At 34.0% G+C, this 14,663-nt stretch overlaps 6 protein-coding genes and 2 non-coding genes across 8 annotated transcripts; 4 read left to right on the top strand and 4 right to left on the bottom strand.

Annotated features, from left to right (window-relative positions):
• Nucleotides 1-34: 34 nt before the first annotated feature.
• Nucleotides 35-116, bottom strand: HYPBUDRAFT_t152. The gene has a single exon. It is a non-coding gene; the product is annotated as a tRNA-Ser (tRNA).
• A 795-nt stretch (nucleotides 117-911) lies between these two features.
• ALG6 (dolichyl-P-Glc:Man(9)GlcNAc(2)-PP-dolichol alpha-1,3-glucosyltransferase) lies at nucleotides 912-2,708 on the top strand (the record flags this gene model as incomplete). The annotated part of the gene is made up of 1 exon (XM_020219861.1): nucleotides 912-2,708. The coding sequence occupies exon 1, from the start codon at nucleotides 924-926 to the stop codon at nucleotides 2,706-2,708; it is 1,785 nt and encodes a 594-aa protein (XP_020074781.1). The 5' UTR covers nucleotides 912-923.
• Nucleotides 2,709-2,724: 16 nt separating this feature from the next.
• HYPBUDRAFT_158534 (uncharacterized protein) lies at nucleotides 2,725-3,396 on the bottom strand (the record flags this gene model as incomplete). The annotated part of the gene is made up of 1 exon (XM_020222382.1): nucleotides 2,725-3,396. One exon carries the CDS (start codon nucleotides 3,394-3,396, stop codon nucleotides 2,725-2,727), a length of 672 nt encoding a protein of 223 aa, XP_020074782.1.
• Nucleotides 3,397-4,821: 1,425 nt separating this feature from the next.
• HYPBUDRAFT_153890 (uncharacterized protein) lies at nucleotides 4,822-5,587 on the bottom strand. Its single transcript, XM_020221789.1, has one exon. The coding sequence runs from the start codon at nucleotides 5,431-5,433 to the stop codon at nucleotides 4,972-4,974; it is 462 nt and encodes a 153-aa protein (XP_020074783.1). The 5' UTR covers nucleotides 5,434-5,587; the 3' UTR covers nucleotides 4,822-4,971.
• A 757-nt stretch (nucleotides 5,588-6,344) lies between these two features.
• HYPBUDRAFT_113197 (uncharacterized protein) lies at nucleotides 6,345-7,532 on the top strand (the record flags this gene model as incomplete). The annotated part of the gene is made up of 1 exon (XM_020218950.1): nucleotides 6,345-7,532. One exon carries the CDS (start codon nucleotides 6,345-6,347, stop codon nucleotides 7,530-7,532), a length of 1,188 nt encoding a protein of 395 aa, XP_020074784.1.
• Nucleotides 7,533-10,921: 3,389 nt separating this feature from the next.
• HYPBUDRAFT_t147 lies at nucleotides 10,922-11,003 on the top strand. The gene has a single exon. It is a non-coding gene; the product is annotated as a tRNA-Ser (tRNA).
• A 65-nt stretch (nucleotides 11,004-11,068) lies between these two features.
• HYPBUDRAFT_153892 (M20 family metallopeptidase) lies at nucleotides 11,069-12,513 on the bottom strand. Its single transcript, XM_020221790.1, has one exon. It carries the CDS (start codon nucleotides 12,329-12,331, stop codon nucleotides 11,117-11,119), a length of 1,215 nt encoding a protein of 404 aa, XP_020074785.1. The 5' UTR covers nucleotides 12,332-12,513; the 3' UTR covers nucleotides 11,069-11,116.
• Nucleotides 12,514-13,029: 516 nt separating this feature from the next.
• On the top strand, nucleotides 13,030-13,985 carry HYPBUDRAFT_153893 (aromatic alcohol reductase; the record flags this gene model as incomplete). The annotated part of the gene is made up of 1 exon (XM_020221791.1): nucleotides 13,030-13,985. A coding segment is annotated over one exon (920 nt), but the record flags the coding sequence as incomplete, so codon positions are not given.
• Nucleotides 13,986-14,663: the final 678 nt, after the last annotated feature.

The following is a 14,663-nucleotide window of genomic DNA, read 5'->3' on the forward strand; positions in this document are numbered from 1 at the left end:
TTCAAGAGTACTAAAAATATAAAAAAAGAAATGGCGACAACTGCAGGATTCGAACCTGCGCGGGCAAAGCCCAAAAGATTTCTAATCTTTCTCCTTAACCACTCGGACAAGTTGCCATTTTATACAATTTTTTGAAAATTGTAGTAAACCAGTTCGTATATTATTATTAATAAATTTGAATCGGTATTAAAATGGTTTTCTTTGTTTCTCTAATAATCTACTATTTAGAAGACTTTTTGCAGTTTTCTTTTATTACAAAATACTTCTGAGATAAAAAAAATTTCAACTTGATCTGCGTATTCCAGTTTTCATTTTATTTTATTTTTTTTTTTGGAATTATAGATGTATTTTGTTTGATATCGGCATGATATTCCAAAGATATCATAAGAGTATTAATAATGTCACTAGAGTTCTATGAAACTACCAAAGTTTGCTGGTGTTCGTTTCTGTGGAGCTGCTTCGGGAAATGTAAAAAGTCTTTACAAGGGCAAGGGTTATGTATTTAAGAAAGAACAGAGAAGAAAGAAACAATAAAAAACAAAGAAGAGAAGAGAAGCTTCGGCATATTCAATAATTGTCCTTGAATATTGCTTTGGCTGACAGCTACACCCTTTATTACAGGAAATTCTTTCATAGTATCCTCCTAAAACTGTCAACCTCAAAGGACCCACTTAGCAGAAAGCTTTTTCTCCATAGTATATCTCTCTCTTCTCTTCTCCTTCTACTGTCCTCTCGAGATGGTTTGGCTGTTAAATAAGACGATTATTTTGCAGTCTTTCAACGGAGAATTCTGTGTGCGGCTCTCAAAAAGTTGGAGAAAAAAACACGACGTTGACAGATTGACAGCCTTAGATCTTTCTTTGAAGTATCTACAGATTTCAATTGGGGAGTCTTTGCTAATTGGGTTCCAGGAAAATAGTACAATGGCCAGGTCAAACTCCAAGAAGAAGAGTAACACAGGTGCAAAGGAAGGAAGTGTGCCAGTACAACAAGCTGGGTCTCAGGATTCAAGTTCACCAAGTACTCCATCAAAGAAAAAGGCTGGAAAAGCAAAAGCAAAGACAATTAAGAGCTCCAAGGATTCCAAGGGGTTGAATTTGGGTGTTTCTGATACTCCTGGGCTTTACAAAAAATCAAGTCCAATGAAAGATTCACCAGTATATGATTTATTGCATACGTTTGAAAAAGCACCCGATCAATGGGCAGCACGATATATATTGATACTTAGTTCTATAATATTGCGGGCAGCCATTGGATTGGGCTCATGGAGTGGTAAAGGCCAAGAGCCTATTAATGGAGACTTTGAAGCTCAAAGACATTGGATGGAAGTAACCATTAACTTACCTATCAAAGAATGGTATTTCTACGATTTGGAATATTGGGGGTTAGATTATCCTCCATTAACAGCATATCATCTGTGGTTCTTTGGTAAAGTTGGAAGTTTGATTGAGAAAGAGTGGTTTCAATTTTTCACTAGTAGAGGTATTGAAACTTCAGGAATCAAAACTTATATGAGATGGACAAGTTTGATAAGTGAATTGGTTATATTTATACCTGCAGTATTACAATTTATATCCATAATGGGCAAAAAACTAAATCTAAGAAGAATAGACCAAATTGTTTTAGCAGCTATCATATTGAACCAACCATCTTTGATCTTAATTGATCATGGCCATTTTCAATATAACTCAATTATGTTGGGATTGTTTTTGTTCCTGTTAATCGATTTGATAAAAGGTAATTTTGTTTTAGCATCTGTTTGGTTCATGAGCTCTATTCTTTTCAAGCAGATGGCTTTATATTATGCACCCTTCATATTTTTCTTCATTTTATCCAAATTATTTATTGTTAAGCCTGGTAATAGAAGTTGGTTCAAATTAATCAAAACTTTAAACTTCACTAGATTGATATTGATTGGTGTTACTATTTTCATTACAATTATCACTATATTAAGTCCATTTATTATTCTGCCAATCATTAAGAAAGAAGTCAATCAGATTCCTAAGTTGATTGGCCAAATTGTATATAGAATGTTCCCTTTCCAAAGAGGATTATTTGAAGATAAGGTTGCAAATTTTTGGTGCACCACTAATATTTTAATCAAATATAATAAGCTTTTTAGTCCAGATGAATTAAAAAAATTATCTTTGGCATTAACTTTGTTATCAATTTTACCAGCATGTTTAATAAGTTTTTATAAAAATGTTACTAAAGTTGCCCCCTCTCCTATGTTAATAATATATGGGTTTAGTTCATGTGCATGGGGTTTTTACCTTTTCTCTTTCCAAGTTCATGAAAAGAGTGTTTTAGTACCTTTGATCCCTTCAACTTTATTAATCATGATTAATAATGAGGAGACCATATCTATTATTCAGTGGATTAACAATATCTCTTTGTTTTCAATGTATCCATTATTGAAAAAAGATGATTTGGCCTTACAATATTTTGTGATGCTGTTAACTATTAATTGGTTGATTGGAGGCTTTTCAATGAATTTGAATAAGAATTTATTGTGGTCCAGAAATTTATTTTGGAAATTAATAATTAGTGGATCATATTTGTCTATAATTGCCTATCATTTAATTGACTATTTTGCTGAACCTCCATCTAGTTTGCCTGATTTATTTGTTTTATTGAATACAACTATTTCGTTCGGATGTTTTTCATTATTTTATTGTTGGTTAATCTACAAACTTTATAAACTATAAAAAAAAAATAAATAATTTAATTACAAGCTGGAAATTGAATCTTTTCCTTCATACTTCTATCATAATTGAATACCCCCCATTCTGTTTCCCAAGAATTAGAATCTTCATAGAAAATTTTTTTCCAAGGTTCATCAAAAGCTTCAAAATAATACCAACCATAATCTTTTTGATAAGCTTCACAAATGAAATTATTTAAAAAATATTGAAATGACTTGAAATTTGCAACTGATTTTTGAAATGATCCACCTTTAAAAGGCCATCCAACTTCAGTTATTATAATTTTTGGCTTTTGTCTAACTTTCTTCAACTGAGGCTCAATTTGGTATTTCAAGAAATCGTAAGTCCAATTAATAGATTTTGAAACATCTTCACCACCAAAGAATGGATGAATATTTGCTCCAATTACATCACAATTATCGATTAATTTATGATTAATCAAAGAGCCAATTTCCGATGTTCCAATTGGAATATTAGATTTGTTTATTTTTTTTAAAAACAACTTTGTATCATTAATATAACTTAATAATTCATCTATTGACTTATCTTTTCTAAATAGTACTTCATTCCCGATGTAGATCGAATTAAAGTAAGATTCTGGGAACTCCGATAACAATTTTTGCATTTCATTTAATTGTTTATTATTTATAAAATCATTATCGCCAATCCAAACACCTAAAGATAATGACATATTTAAATGCAATTGTTCAATTGCCAGTAAAACGTAATAAGCTTGATTGCATTGAGTCCCATAAGTTTTCAATCTTGTTGTAGTGGTGGAAAGTAATGCTAAATCATATAAGACGTCTTGTTGAGTTAAACCACAATTAGGTTCCATTGCATTTTGAGGACTATAAGCTAACCCATAAAACAAAGTCCCGTTTAAATTTTGTTCCATTAAATTTTTAATTTGTCTATCATTTTGATAAACGGGATTTATACTGGAAAAGGTGTTATAACCATTCAATTTAGCACCTTCTAACTCAATTGAGTTAGATATTCTTTTATCGTAGTTAGTAGTTTGCTTAAGCGAAAGCGATTCATTTTTTGGAGAACCATTAGTATTATTAGGGATCATATGAAGGGATTGAAAGAATTCATTACGGGTGATTGGATTTAAACTATTGATAAAATTTTTAGTTGATAATGAATTTCCCTTTATTGAAAAAAAAACTGCTGGAACCAAGGCACCAATTAAGATCACTATTATCAAGAATAGAACCATGGATACGATATAAAACTTTTTATTTGATTTGGTTGTTATTAGTTTAATTTCTTTCAATGAATTACTTTTAATTGAATTACTTTTAATTGAATTACTTTTAATTGGGTTATTTTCAATTGAGTTGTGTGAATTACTTTTGATTGATTCGTTTTCATCCATTCCAGAGGTCACCTCATGAAACAAAGACTTAGAAGCATTTTTGTTATCCACAAGGATGCTTGAACCGGTAAGAGCAGTCAATTTTCTAGGAGGCAATTTTGGTGGATTCAAAGGAGGAGTTGGATTCGTGAATGAAGGTTCAGCCAAGGGGGTAGTTGAGTACCCATTATTGCCCAAGCTTATCAAGGGAGAACTCAAGGAGGAATCTAATTTCAATTTTTTGTTGATCAAGTTATTAGCTGGAGAGTCTGTCACGGATAATAGAGTTTCGTTGAAGATGCTTTGACTATTTGCACTATCTTTCAAAGGACTTGAGCTTCTTTGAGCAGGCAACACCACAGGAGAGTTGAATCTGAATTCTTCCTTATCATACCTGTTGAATCCTTCGTTTTCACTAACTGCTCTATTCTGATTATAAGGATCTAATTTAGAATCAGTTTTACTCAACCATTGGAAGGGATAAAAACTGGTGGACACCGATTGCAGTCTTGTGACTTTGCTCTGGGGTTTTTTAACCCGGTCTCCAGCGGCGGGGTGGTGGTAAGAGACAGCTCTATTGGGCTTTTCGATCACCATTACTGTTTTTGCAGTCAACGGAGACTAGTTTGTGCAGCCAAACTTCTTTTTTGGGGTTTTTTTTGGCCGTTTTCGGTTCGTCCACAGACCAGTTCCAGGTGCAGGATGTTGAAAAATTTCCTACGCCATTAAGAAGAAGCCAATACAGAAGAATAATCGTAGACGTAAGTATTAAGAATTAGTGTACAGAGAAGTAAATATTAGTTATTAGAATAAGTTAAATCGGGGGGTGCCGATTTGTCAATATGGAATATGAAGAAATTGCAAATATGCAAAAGAATAGTTGAAGAAAAAGTGAAAAAGTCATTAACATTTACAACAACCAACCAAGATGTTACCACAGATGGTGGCAGCATTAGTGAGACAACCTTCTCCGTCGTTTGGACAACAAGCAGCCAACAAACCGAAACAAGTCATGAATTCGATACAAAACTCGGTACAGTCATTAGAATCCCTTTGGTACCCACTGTTGGCGTAACTGACGGAAGAATGGTCATCAGACAAGGAATCATCGTTGGAAGCACGTTCTTTAGGGTTTTGGAGATGGTTACTATCGTTATCGTTGTTAGAGGTTGGTAATTTTGGTTCTTCGGTACTACCGGGTTGGTATGTTATGGTTTCATCATTATCTTCCTCTTCGTTAAAGGTACCTTGGTTTTCAACGTCTTTAGCACTGAGAAACTCTTTTGGTTCTTTTTGAGGAGTTGGTTGAGTTACTTGGAGTTCTGGAGCTTCTGCTGCCGATGCTGTTGGTGCTGTACTAGACATGTTCGATAAACTTTTTTCTAAGGGCAATAAGAGGAATCCTCTAGATAACAGGAATCTAAACTATATTTAAAGCAAGGAAAAAGAAAGTTCAACTGAAAACAAAAGAAAAGGTACAACCTTCCATCTAAATTTGAAATAAAAAAAAAAAAAAAAAAATTTTTTTGATACTTAGTACCACAAAATTTTCACTTATTCCAACGCAAAATAGTGAAAAGGCGTGTTAATTATCTCTTCTAACAGTTTATTTACATATCTAAAAGAACAATCTTGATATTTCTATTGACAATTAGGCCCTTTTACAGTTATTAGAAAAAAAAAAATTTTTTTTTTTTTTGTTTCCTTTTAGAAAAACGACAGACATAAACCAAAACTGACAAACGGAAATATTTCCTTAGTGTATTGATCTACTTCTAGCATTGTCATGTAGTATTGACTACCCGGTTGATCCACTAGTTCAAAATGCTTGCTTTTGCAAGATTCCTTTCAATTTCAGAGGAAACGGTGTAAGTAACGTAAGGCTTGTTCTATTGTGTCCAATTGCCGATTGTGACACCATTTTGCTCAAGATAACAACCCCTTCCTCTTGTTTTACTACCTGCAAATCTCAGTCTTCACTGAGAAAATTCTCACAATTAACTCGGAGGCTAAGTCTGTTTCACTCCTTATGTAACCCATTATTCCCTATTCCAATTAAGCTTTAGATTTGCTTGCTTGCAAAAGACAAAAGACCCAATAGCCTCATCGCTAGAAACGAGTACACAAAGCTTTTGAGTTCTAGATTCTTTTAATTAAGCCCGTACCCATGGAATGTCGTGGCTGGATGTCGTGGATCGGGGGGGGGGGGGATCAAAGCTTTTGGAGGGTGCGCGACATTTTTATGCCCATCTCCAGCTGGGGCCATCTTCTTGGGTATGGGTGGTTATGCATTAGAGACAGACCCGCTTGTTAAGGATAAGTTGGAGCTTCTCCGGCTCTATTTCCCACTGTTTGACCAGGAGGTGCTCAAGGAGGTGTTGGGGACGTGTAATGGGTCGGTAGACCAGACCAAGTTGCTTATTAATGGCAGGTCAGGAGAGAAGGGGAATCTTTATCAGACGTCGATAGTGAAGAATGAAGTACGTCGACCAATTAGCCAGAAGAAGGTGGTTACTCTCAACACGCCGGAAGAAATTGATAAGACATTGGGTAAATACGTTTGTTTAAAGCGAAATTTTTTACCTAAGGATTTTTTAGAAATTTTGATTTTGCATTTAGAGTCGATTAAACATCGGACGAAACCGAATGAATTCTACTTATTTGAACAGAAATGTAAAGCCAATCATTCATCATTGTTATTGTATAAAGAAGAAATCAAACTACCCATAGTTTATAATGGATTGAATATTTCTAAAACTCAGAATAAATTTGATTCAAATTTGATGGTTGTATCTAATTTGATAAATGATTTCATAAACGATGAAATCATACCCAATTCAACAAAATTGCCATATCAGCAACCTAAATTTGATTCAAATGCTTGTGTTGTCAATTACTATTCAAATAATTCAAATAATTTAGATTGGCACTCCGATAGATTATCCCATATTGGGCCTCATAACTTCATTGCATCATTATCTTTAGGTCTGACTAGATATTTCAGATTGAGAAAAAATTATACTGATAAAACGATTTATCAAATACCTTTACCTAATAATTGTTTACTAATTATGAAACCTGGTTGTCAAGAAGAATTTAAACATTGCGTTCAACCAATTAATCGTTCTTTACAATTACATCCAACTCTTGGAACTGCAAGATTTAATCTAACCTTCAGGTATTATCCTCCTAGCTTCATTAAAAACTTACCGATATGTAAATGTGATTTAACAATGACTTTGAGAAGAAGTTATAAAACCTTAGCAAACAGAGGTAAATATTTTTGGAGTTGTGAAAATAAGTATCAAAATAAAGATTGTGGTACTTTCCACTGGGCTAACTTCAATAATAAAAGTTTAATTGCTGATAATAATGACAATATCTCTTGTTGGATTGCAAATGACGATTTTGAAAAATTAAATCATTTAAAAAATTCGCAACCAATTTCTCAAAACCTACAATAGCCATTATAACCAGTCTGATATCAACAGATCGACCTTATGAGACCTTCGGCAACTACTTTGTGTTTTTCAAAGTTTTCGGCTAATAATTACGTAATGCTCTTGCAGATTCTCTTCCAATATTCCGAATTGTATTGTAATGCATCTTCACGGCTGTAAAACTGTAGAATTTTGGTTCGAAACTAGACTCTCAGCTGGTTCAAAAAAAAGAGTTGCAAAAAAAGAAGAGTCTACAGCACGATGGTTTCCATTATGGTCTCCCACTAACGTACTCAGCATCGCTCTCAGCAGCTTAATAATTATTGATCGGACGGGTAATCATGCTTTATGCTGGATATGGCCGTAGACGTCAAACTCAAATTTGGGATCTTTATGTAGACGCTTATTTAGAGACAAAATAAAATTCACTTAGCTTTGGAATTCTCGCTGGAGGCCGATTTATAAGGGCTTTTTTAACTCCAAAGGTACATATGGTATCAATAATTATTATATATTAGTTTTGAATCTGATAGACTTTTTTTCAAAAAAAATTTGGATCGAGTCTCTCTGGTTATGTAGGTGGATCGGACTTATAAACGGCCACCAATAACCACGGTACTAGATATAGGTTCTAGTACGTTTGAACATAACACGAGAGTAATACTATTAGTTAATTACATAGTAATTCTAGATAAAATAGCGGATTAATTAAATAATTTCGGTTCAATTTTTTGACGTTACACCATGGCAAAGCTTTTTACATCGAAAAGACCTTGAATTCATTCAAAAGACAATTTGGAGATTAATTTGTGAGCCACCATTAGTTTTAACAAGGGAAGTTTGGAAACACTATTAAACTAACGAGATGAATTCGACCATTTTTATGATAATCCGGAGGGTTTTATTAAATCAAAATTGCCCCAAATTTCGGAGTCAACAGCTGGTTGACGTCCTTCAACCCATATGCAACACATAATGGACCACGCAAGTAAGAATGTTTCCCACTGAGCTGGAAATATTTACTTATACATATGCAGAAATCAAGCTTCCTTTATGGGCTGACTCGATAATGTTTCGCAATCATTTGTAATAGACCATTACAGCAGCTGCATACCTTCATTTTCTCACAAATTCTATCCTATAATCGTTAAGAAAGCACGAATAGTCAAAGAATCAAGAGCTCTGAGTGTTTTGGCTTAATTTTTCTTTACTGAAATAACTCTTGAGATCGTATCTAGTTAATAGGAATAAGTCTTCTTCCTTAAAAACTCAAGCTATGTTCTTCACACTTCGTATAATTTCCTCCATTCACGTTTCTTTGAAGGTTCACCTTTCTTTTCAATTCTCGAAAGATTCTTACTGCGTATATTTGTCAGACCTTGAAGGTCTGCAGATGATGTACTGGCCTATCTATANTGATAGGTACAATACATCATCAAATGAAGACATAAATTATATTTAAAGTTTGTGTCAATCCATAAATGAGGCATTCTGATAATGTGCATATATAAATAAATAGGCATTTCCATGTTAAATGGAAAAATCTTCTACTCGACGTGGGCCGTGGACCAAAGTGATGCTTCTAATTGGTTGAAGCATGGTCGTCGACCTATGGAGAGTTCTTTATATTCGGTAATAAATATTTCTATATAATATTTACAAATTGGCTTTGGATACTTAAGCTTAATCGTAATAAGTTATTTCCTCCCTTTGAATAACGTGAAAAGATCAATCTGACAGTATCGAATTAATCCACTGTGCTACCAAGTATTAGTATGTATTTGACTAATGCTACTTATGCGTGTGTTATGGTCAACCGTACTAGAACTATGTATCTAATACTAATGGATACTGGTGGTTGATTATGGGCTCGATCAACCCACATAACCCGATAATATTTAAAATTTTTATACCTTTTTTTTTGTCTTAAGCCTACGTCTACGAATTAAAAATAAACTTTTATCGGTTCTTTTCGAAGAGGGCTTCTAGGTTGTAGGCATTGACAAGCTAGTGTCTTCTTTGAACACACTCTGATCACATTAGCTCGATAGTGAATACTTAAGTACATGTATCGTATTCTTAAAAATTCATATTTCTTCCAGTTTCATTAAAATGGTTTCTCGTATAAAAGTTGCGCTTTTCGCAACCTATTCGATAAAAATTTCAAATTGACAACTTATTATATGAGCTAGAGCAGCAACAAATAAAGCCAAAAATTAAAATCCACAGCTCATTTCTCAAAAATGTTAATCATAAAACCACCTGGGATGATTTTCAATACCATGGTAGTATAACTTATTTTAGGGTTTTCCGAATTGAAAAATAATTTGCCACAGGACATTTATTTAAGGGCACAACAACTTTCACAATCGCGTCAAGCTAATATAATCTTATACGAGAGTGAGAGACTTATTCATATTTCCAATCCAAGGCCGGATTAATCAAATGTTTTTATCCGTTATTTTACTCCTACTTCTCAACAAATTTTGCATATTCAAACAGTCTTTAGACTAGTGTCGACAATGGCTGCAAAATTTCGCTTCCCCGCTTCCCCCTAATTAGATTTAGTTTGAAGATAAAAAGACACCTACTTGGTTAGTTGTTTTATTTACTTTCCGTGTTCTCTTTCAGACTCTATTAGGGTCGATACCGTTCGCAATTTACTTCTTTGGCTCTTTTTAAAATACATGCTTGTTTTTACTGGTCCTTAATCCTAAGTATTCAATTAAGCAATTATTCGAAAAAACTTTCAAGCCTATTATAATGAAAATCTTTCAAGAAAACAATAAATGGTTATCTATACGCATTTAGATTATGTCGACATATTAGACTTCTACATTTTCAGGTTTCTATTGAATAGAATTAGTTTCCAAAACTGACTATACTAAAATATGCAACATTGCCATGAGGCGGACAAAATTCTTCTAATTTCGTAGTGGATTAAATTAGCACCTAAATGATATACACATGTTTGTTGAATGAAATAGTCTTTTCATGGACGACAACTTGACGTAGGTCAACTTAACTTATTAACAAAAAAGGTTCTGATTCATTGGCGTAAAAAATCCACTTATGTACGCGTAATATAAAGATGCTGATACATGTCACAGCTTGTCAAGAATACTAAATACTCCATAATTATGTTACTTGATCTGATATCATTCTGAAAGTAGGGCATCGACATAGCCGGTCGGCGGACAAGGTCGGGAATGTAATGAAAAAAAAAAAATTTTTGAGTATGCCTTTTACAAGATTATAAATATTTTATATATTCATATTTCTCTTAAACTTTAAATAACATTCCCGGAGGTACATATAGGCTAAAACAAAGCTTTTAAATTTATGCTTATATGTTTTATATAAATGTAATTTTACTCTCTTAGTTATTCAAGGACTGAAAAACTGTATAAAATGGCAACTTGTCCGAGTGGTTAAGGAGAAAGATTAGAAATCTTTTGGGCTTTGCCCGCGCAGGTTCGAATCCTGCAGTTGTCGTCATTTTTTTTTTTTGAGCAAAAGATATTCTTCGACTGTTTTGTTACTTCGCTACATTGAAAGACTGAAATTTCGTGTATTCTTAGGAAATTATAGAGTACAATTATTCGATTCTAAACGTTTAATTCGTATTTAATCAACTTTTTATAGCCCTCGACAGCTTGTAGCAAACTTTGATTTTCAACGTACTCGTTAGGAGCATGAGCTACTAAAATACTTCCTGGACCGTATAAGTATCTTCTTTGAACAGGAACACTCAACCGAGGAACATCAGTACCATATGCTAACACTATAGATTCAAATCCAGGGACTTTGTAGTCTAAAAAAGTTGGATTACTTGAAGAAAATTTTTCGTACGTTAAATTTTCAACATTATCAATTACCTTTAATACTTCTTGATCGATTGTATCAACATCATCGGCAACTCTGATTAGTACACTAGCAGTACCATTCTCCGGAAGAACATTTATAGCAACACCGATATTTACTTCACCTATGTTAATGGTCGAAGGTCCTAATAAGTCATTCACAGGTAAATCTAAATTTTGGATTTTGGATAAAATTGGTAGTAAGATTTCAGAGGCAGAAATCCCTAAATGGGGGTAACCACTATGGGAAGCTTTACCATGGGCAAACAAGTTAAACCCATAAACACCTTTATGGCCAACACCTAGTTTATTTTCAGTTGGTTCACCAAAAATGGCAGAAGTCCAATTTACATTTAATAATTGAGCCTTATCCATACCTGCGCTTCCAGTTTCTTCACCAGTAACGAATAATAAAGAAGCATCACCTTCTCTCAATTTTCCAGCTCTAATCAAAGATAAAAAGGCAAACACTTGAGCTGCAACTGACCCTTTTGCATCTGAAGAACCTCTCCCGTAAATTTTTGTTCCATCAATATGGTAAGGAACGAAAGGAGGAACAGTATCAATATGGGAAGTGACCAAGACCTTAGTGTCCCTGGTATTACCTAAGTATGCGTAAATATTGTATCTAGGTTTAGCATGTTTTTCATCTGCGTTCACTTGTTGCAATTCAACGGTCAATCCAGCGTCCTCTAAATATTCTTTTAAGAATTGCGACACCGAATATTCATTTAATGTAATTGAAGGAATCTCAACCAATCCCTTATGGAATGATAATAATGAGAGACCGTCTACTTTGTAATCGGTAAGGTTTTCAAAGTCATTCGGCAAGTTATCGTCATTCAATTGACCAAGTACTATTTGGTTTTGGTTCGTTTCATGAAAGAAGGAGGGGGTGGAAACAACACACCCAAACAAGTTAATTGCAATAGCACCCACTAGCAATTGAATAAGCATCATCTCTCGGTACTCTCGACTCCCGGACTTTCGATTGGTTTATATCTAATATCCACTAAAATATTTTCGTCTGCTCGTTGATGAGAAGATATTTTTCTGGTGGAAAATTCCGAGTTTTATAACCAAAACCACAGTTCTAAACCTATATCATCTTTTTTGGTATCAGACTACATCGTCGATTCCTGAGCTCTAGTCATTTAGGTGAAAACCTTTTCATAATCTAAGTCATGTCTACAAAACGCATTTGTAATAGCAAGCTCTAAACTCCTAATACCATTGAAAGGCATTTATTAAATGATTATTCTCAATTTCGCAATTAAACGAAAAAAATCATATTCAACTCCAAATCGTTTTGAATATTTATAAAGTTTATAGTTGATTTCTGTAAAATTTATGATAAAATTAGAAAAAACTAAGTTTTATCATTTTTCAACAAGTAATAAGTCAAAACCAATAAACAATCCCCATATACCCTTTCAAGCTTGCAACCATTATCGAAACAACGTTGAAAATTACTAAGCTGGAACGGAAAGTTCCCAATATGGAATGGTCTGGAGAAGACTATGCTCGGATATTATCTACTTTGGGTAACGCAGCATGAAATCGCACTCAGACTCTGCCTGACAAGCAGACTCTGCTTGACCGGCATATATAGACAGACTAATCCGCTTGGGTGCTTTAGTTTAACTAGTAACTGGGTATGATGGACAACTCAGCCATATTGCAAAAAATATTAGTTTTGGGTTGTGGAGAACTTGGAACTGAGGTTCTTAAGAACTTGAATGAATTAAAGACTGACGAACAAGTATATGTTCTTGTAAGAGAACCGAAAACCGAAGAGAAAAAAAAGAAATTGGACCAGTGGAAGGAAGCTGGGGTTTTGCCTATCTACTTTGATCTTTTGGGATCCTCTGAAGAAGAAATCTCGGGTTTATTCAGTAATTTTGATGCTGTAATTACTTGTATTGGGTATGGTACGCCGCTAGGAACGCAGAGGAAAATCACCAAATCTGTTTTGAACGCAAAGGTAAAGCTCTATATTCCCTGGCAGTTCGGGATAGACTACGATGCCATAGGGTATGGGTCGGGCCAGGACGTATTTGATGAGCAATTGCAAGTTCGAGAATTGATTAGAGCTCAATCACAAACAGATTGGATCATAATTTCTACCGGTGTCTTTATGAGTTATCTTTTTGAGCCATTTTTCGGTATTGTTGACAAAGAAAATTCCAGAATTAATGCATTAGGCAGTTGGAGTAACACAATGACTTTTACCACCCCTGAAGATATTGGAAAGTTGACTGCTCAATTAATCTTGAAGAAATATCCAAAAACGAAAAATGAAGTTGTTTATGTTGCTGGAGATACGGTGAGTTTTGGAGATGTTCATAAGAAAATTAGTGATTTTCTAGGTAAAGAACTTGATAAAAGCGTATTAACGGTTGATGAACTCTTACAGAGCTTGAAGGAGAACTCTGAAGGCGTTGCCAAGTACAGACTCGTTTTTGCAAAAGGCATAGGTGTTTCCTGGGATAAAAAATCCACTTTTAATGAAATGGAAGGTATTCCAGTAGAAGATATTTCTACCTATTTGAAAAAAAGAAATCCTTTCAAGGATTAAGCTGGTAACAAGTTTCTTTTTCTTTCTACAATCTCTCTAGTTGGTTTATAATTTAAAAAAACCTATAATTTATTTCTTATGTAAAAAATAAGCTTCTTTTCTGTGACTACCGTCTCAAAGACATTGCACATATTGGTTTAAGTTGCACGATAAAAGAAAGGCATAAACTAGAAAATCTTGCTGCGAAAAAAAAAAAAAAAAAAAGCCATCACCCAAGAGAAACAAAAGCTGAATTGTAAATGCTTATCTATGGTCGGTATTTTCAGTCCTCTTTGCAGAGCCGTGATAAAATTCACTAAAGTGGGTACTTTATTAACTGATTAAATGACTGATGTTTGGCCTGGGGGGTGTTGTTTATATGTATTTCTATCGGGTTATGTGGGTAGATCAGACCTCTATCGACCACATATATCTATACTATATATGTATAGACATATGTTCCAGTATGGACGACCATAACACACGCAATAAGATATTAGCTAGATACATACTAATAACTGATTATGGAGTGGATTAATTTATTATATAGATTAATCTTTTTGCTGTTATTCAAAGGGAGGAAATAACTTATTACAATTAATACTAATATAACAAAAGCCAACAATATTNAGATTATATAAAATGTATATTACCGAATGAAAAACTCTTCATGGGCATTGCCCATACTTCTATCCATTTAACCAATAGGAGCAGTCACGGAGGTCCACGCTCCAC

Source organism: Hyphopichia burtonii, assembly GCF_001661395.1.
Source record: "Hyphopichia burtonii NRRL Y-1933 unplaced genomic scaffold HYPBUscaffold_7, whole genome shotgun sequence".
In the NCBI taxonomy this organism is placed as follows: Eukaryota; Fungi; Ascomycota; class Pichiomycetes; order Serinales; family Debaryomycetaceae; genus Hyphopichia; species Hyphopichia burtonii.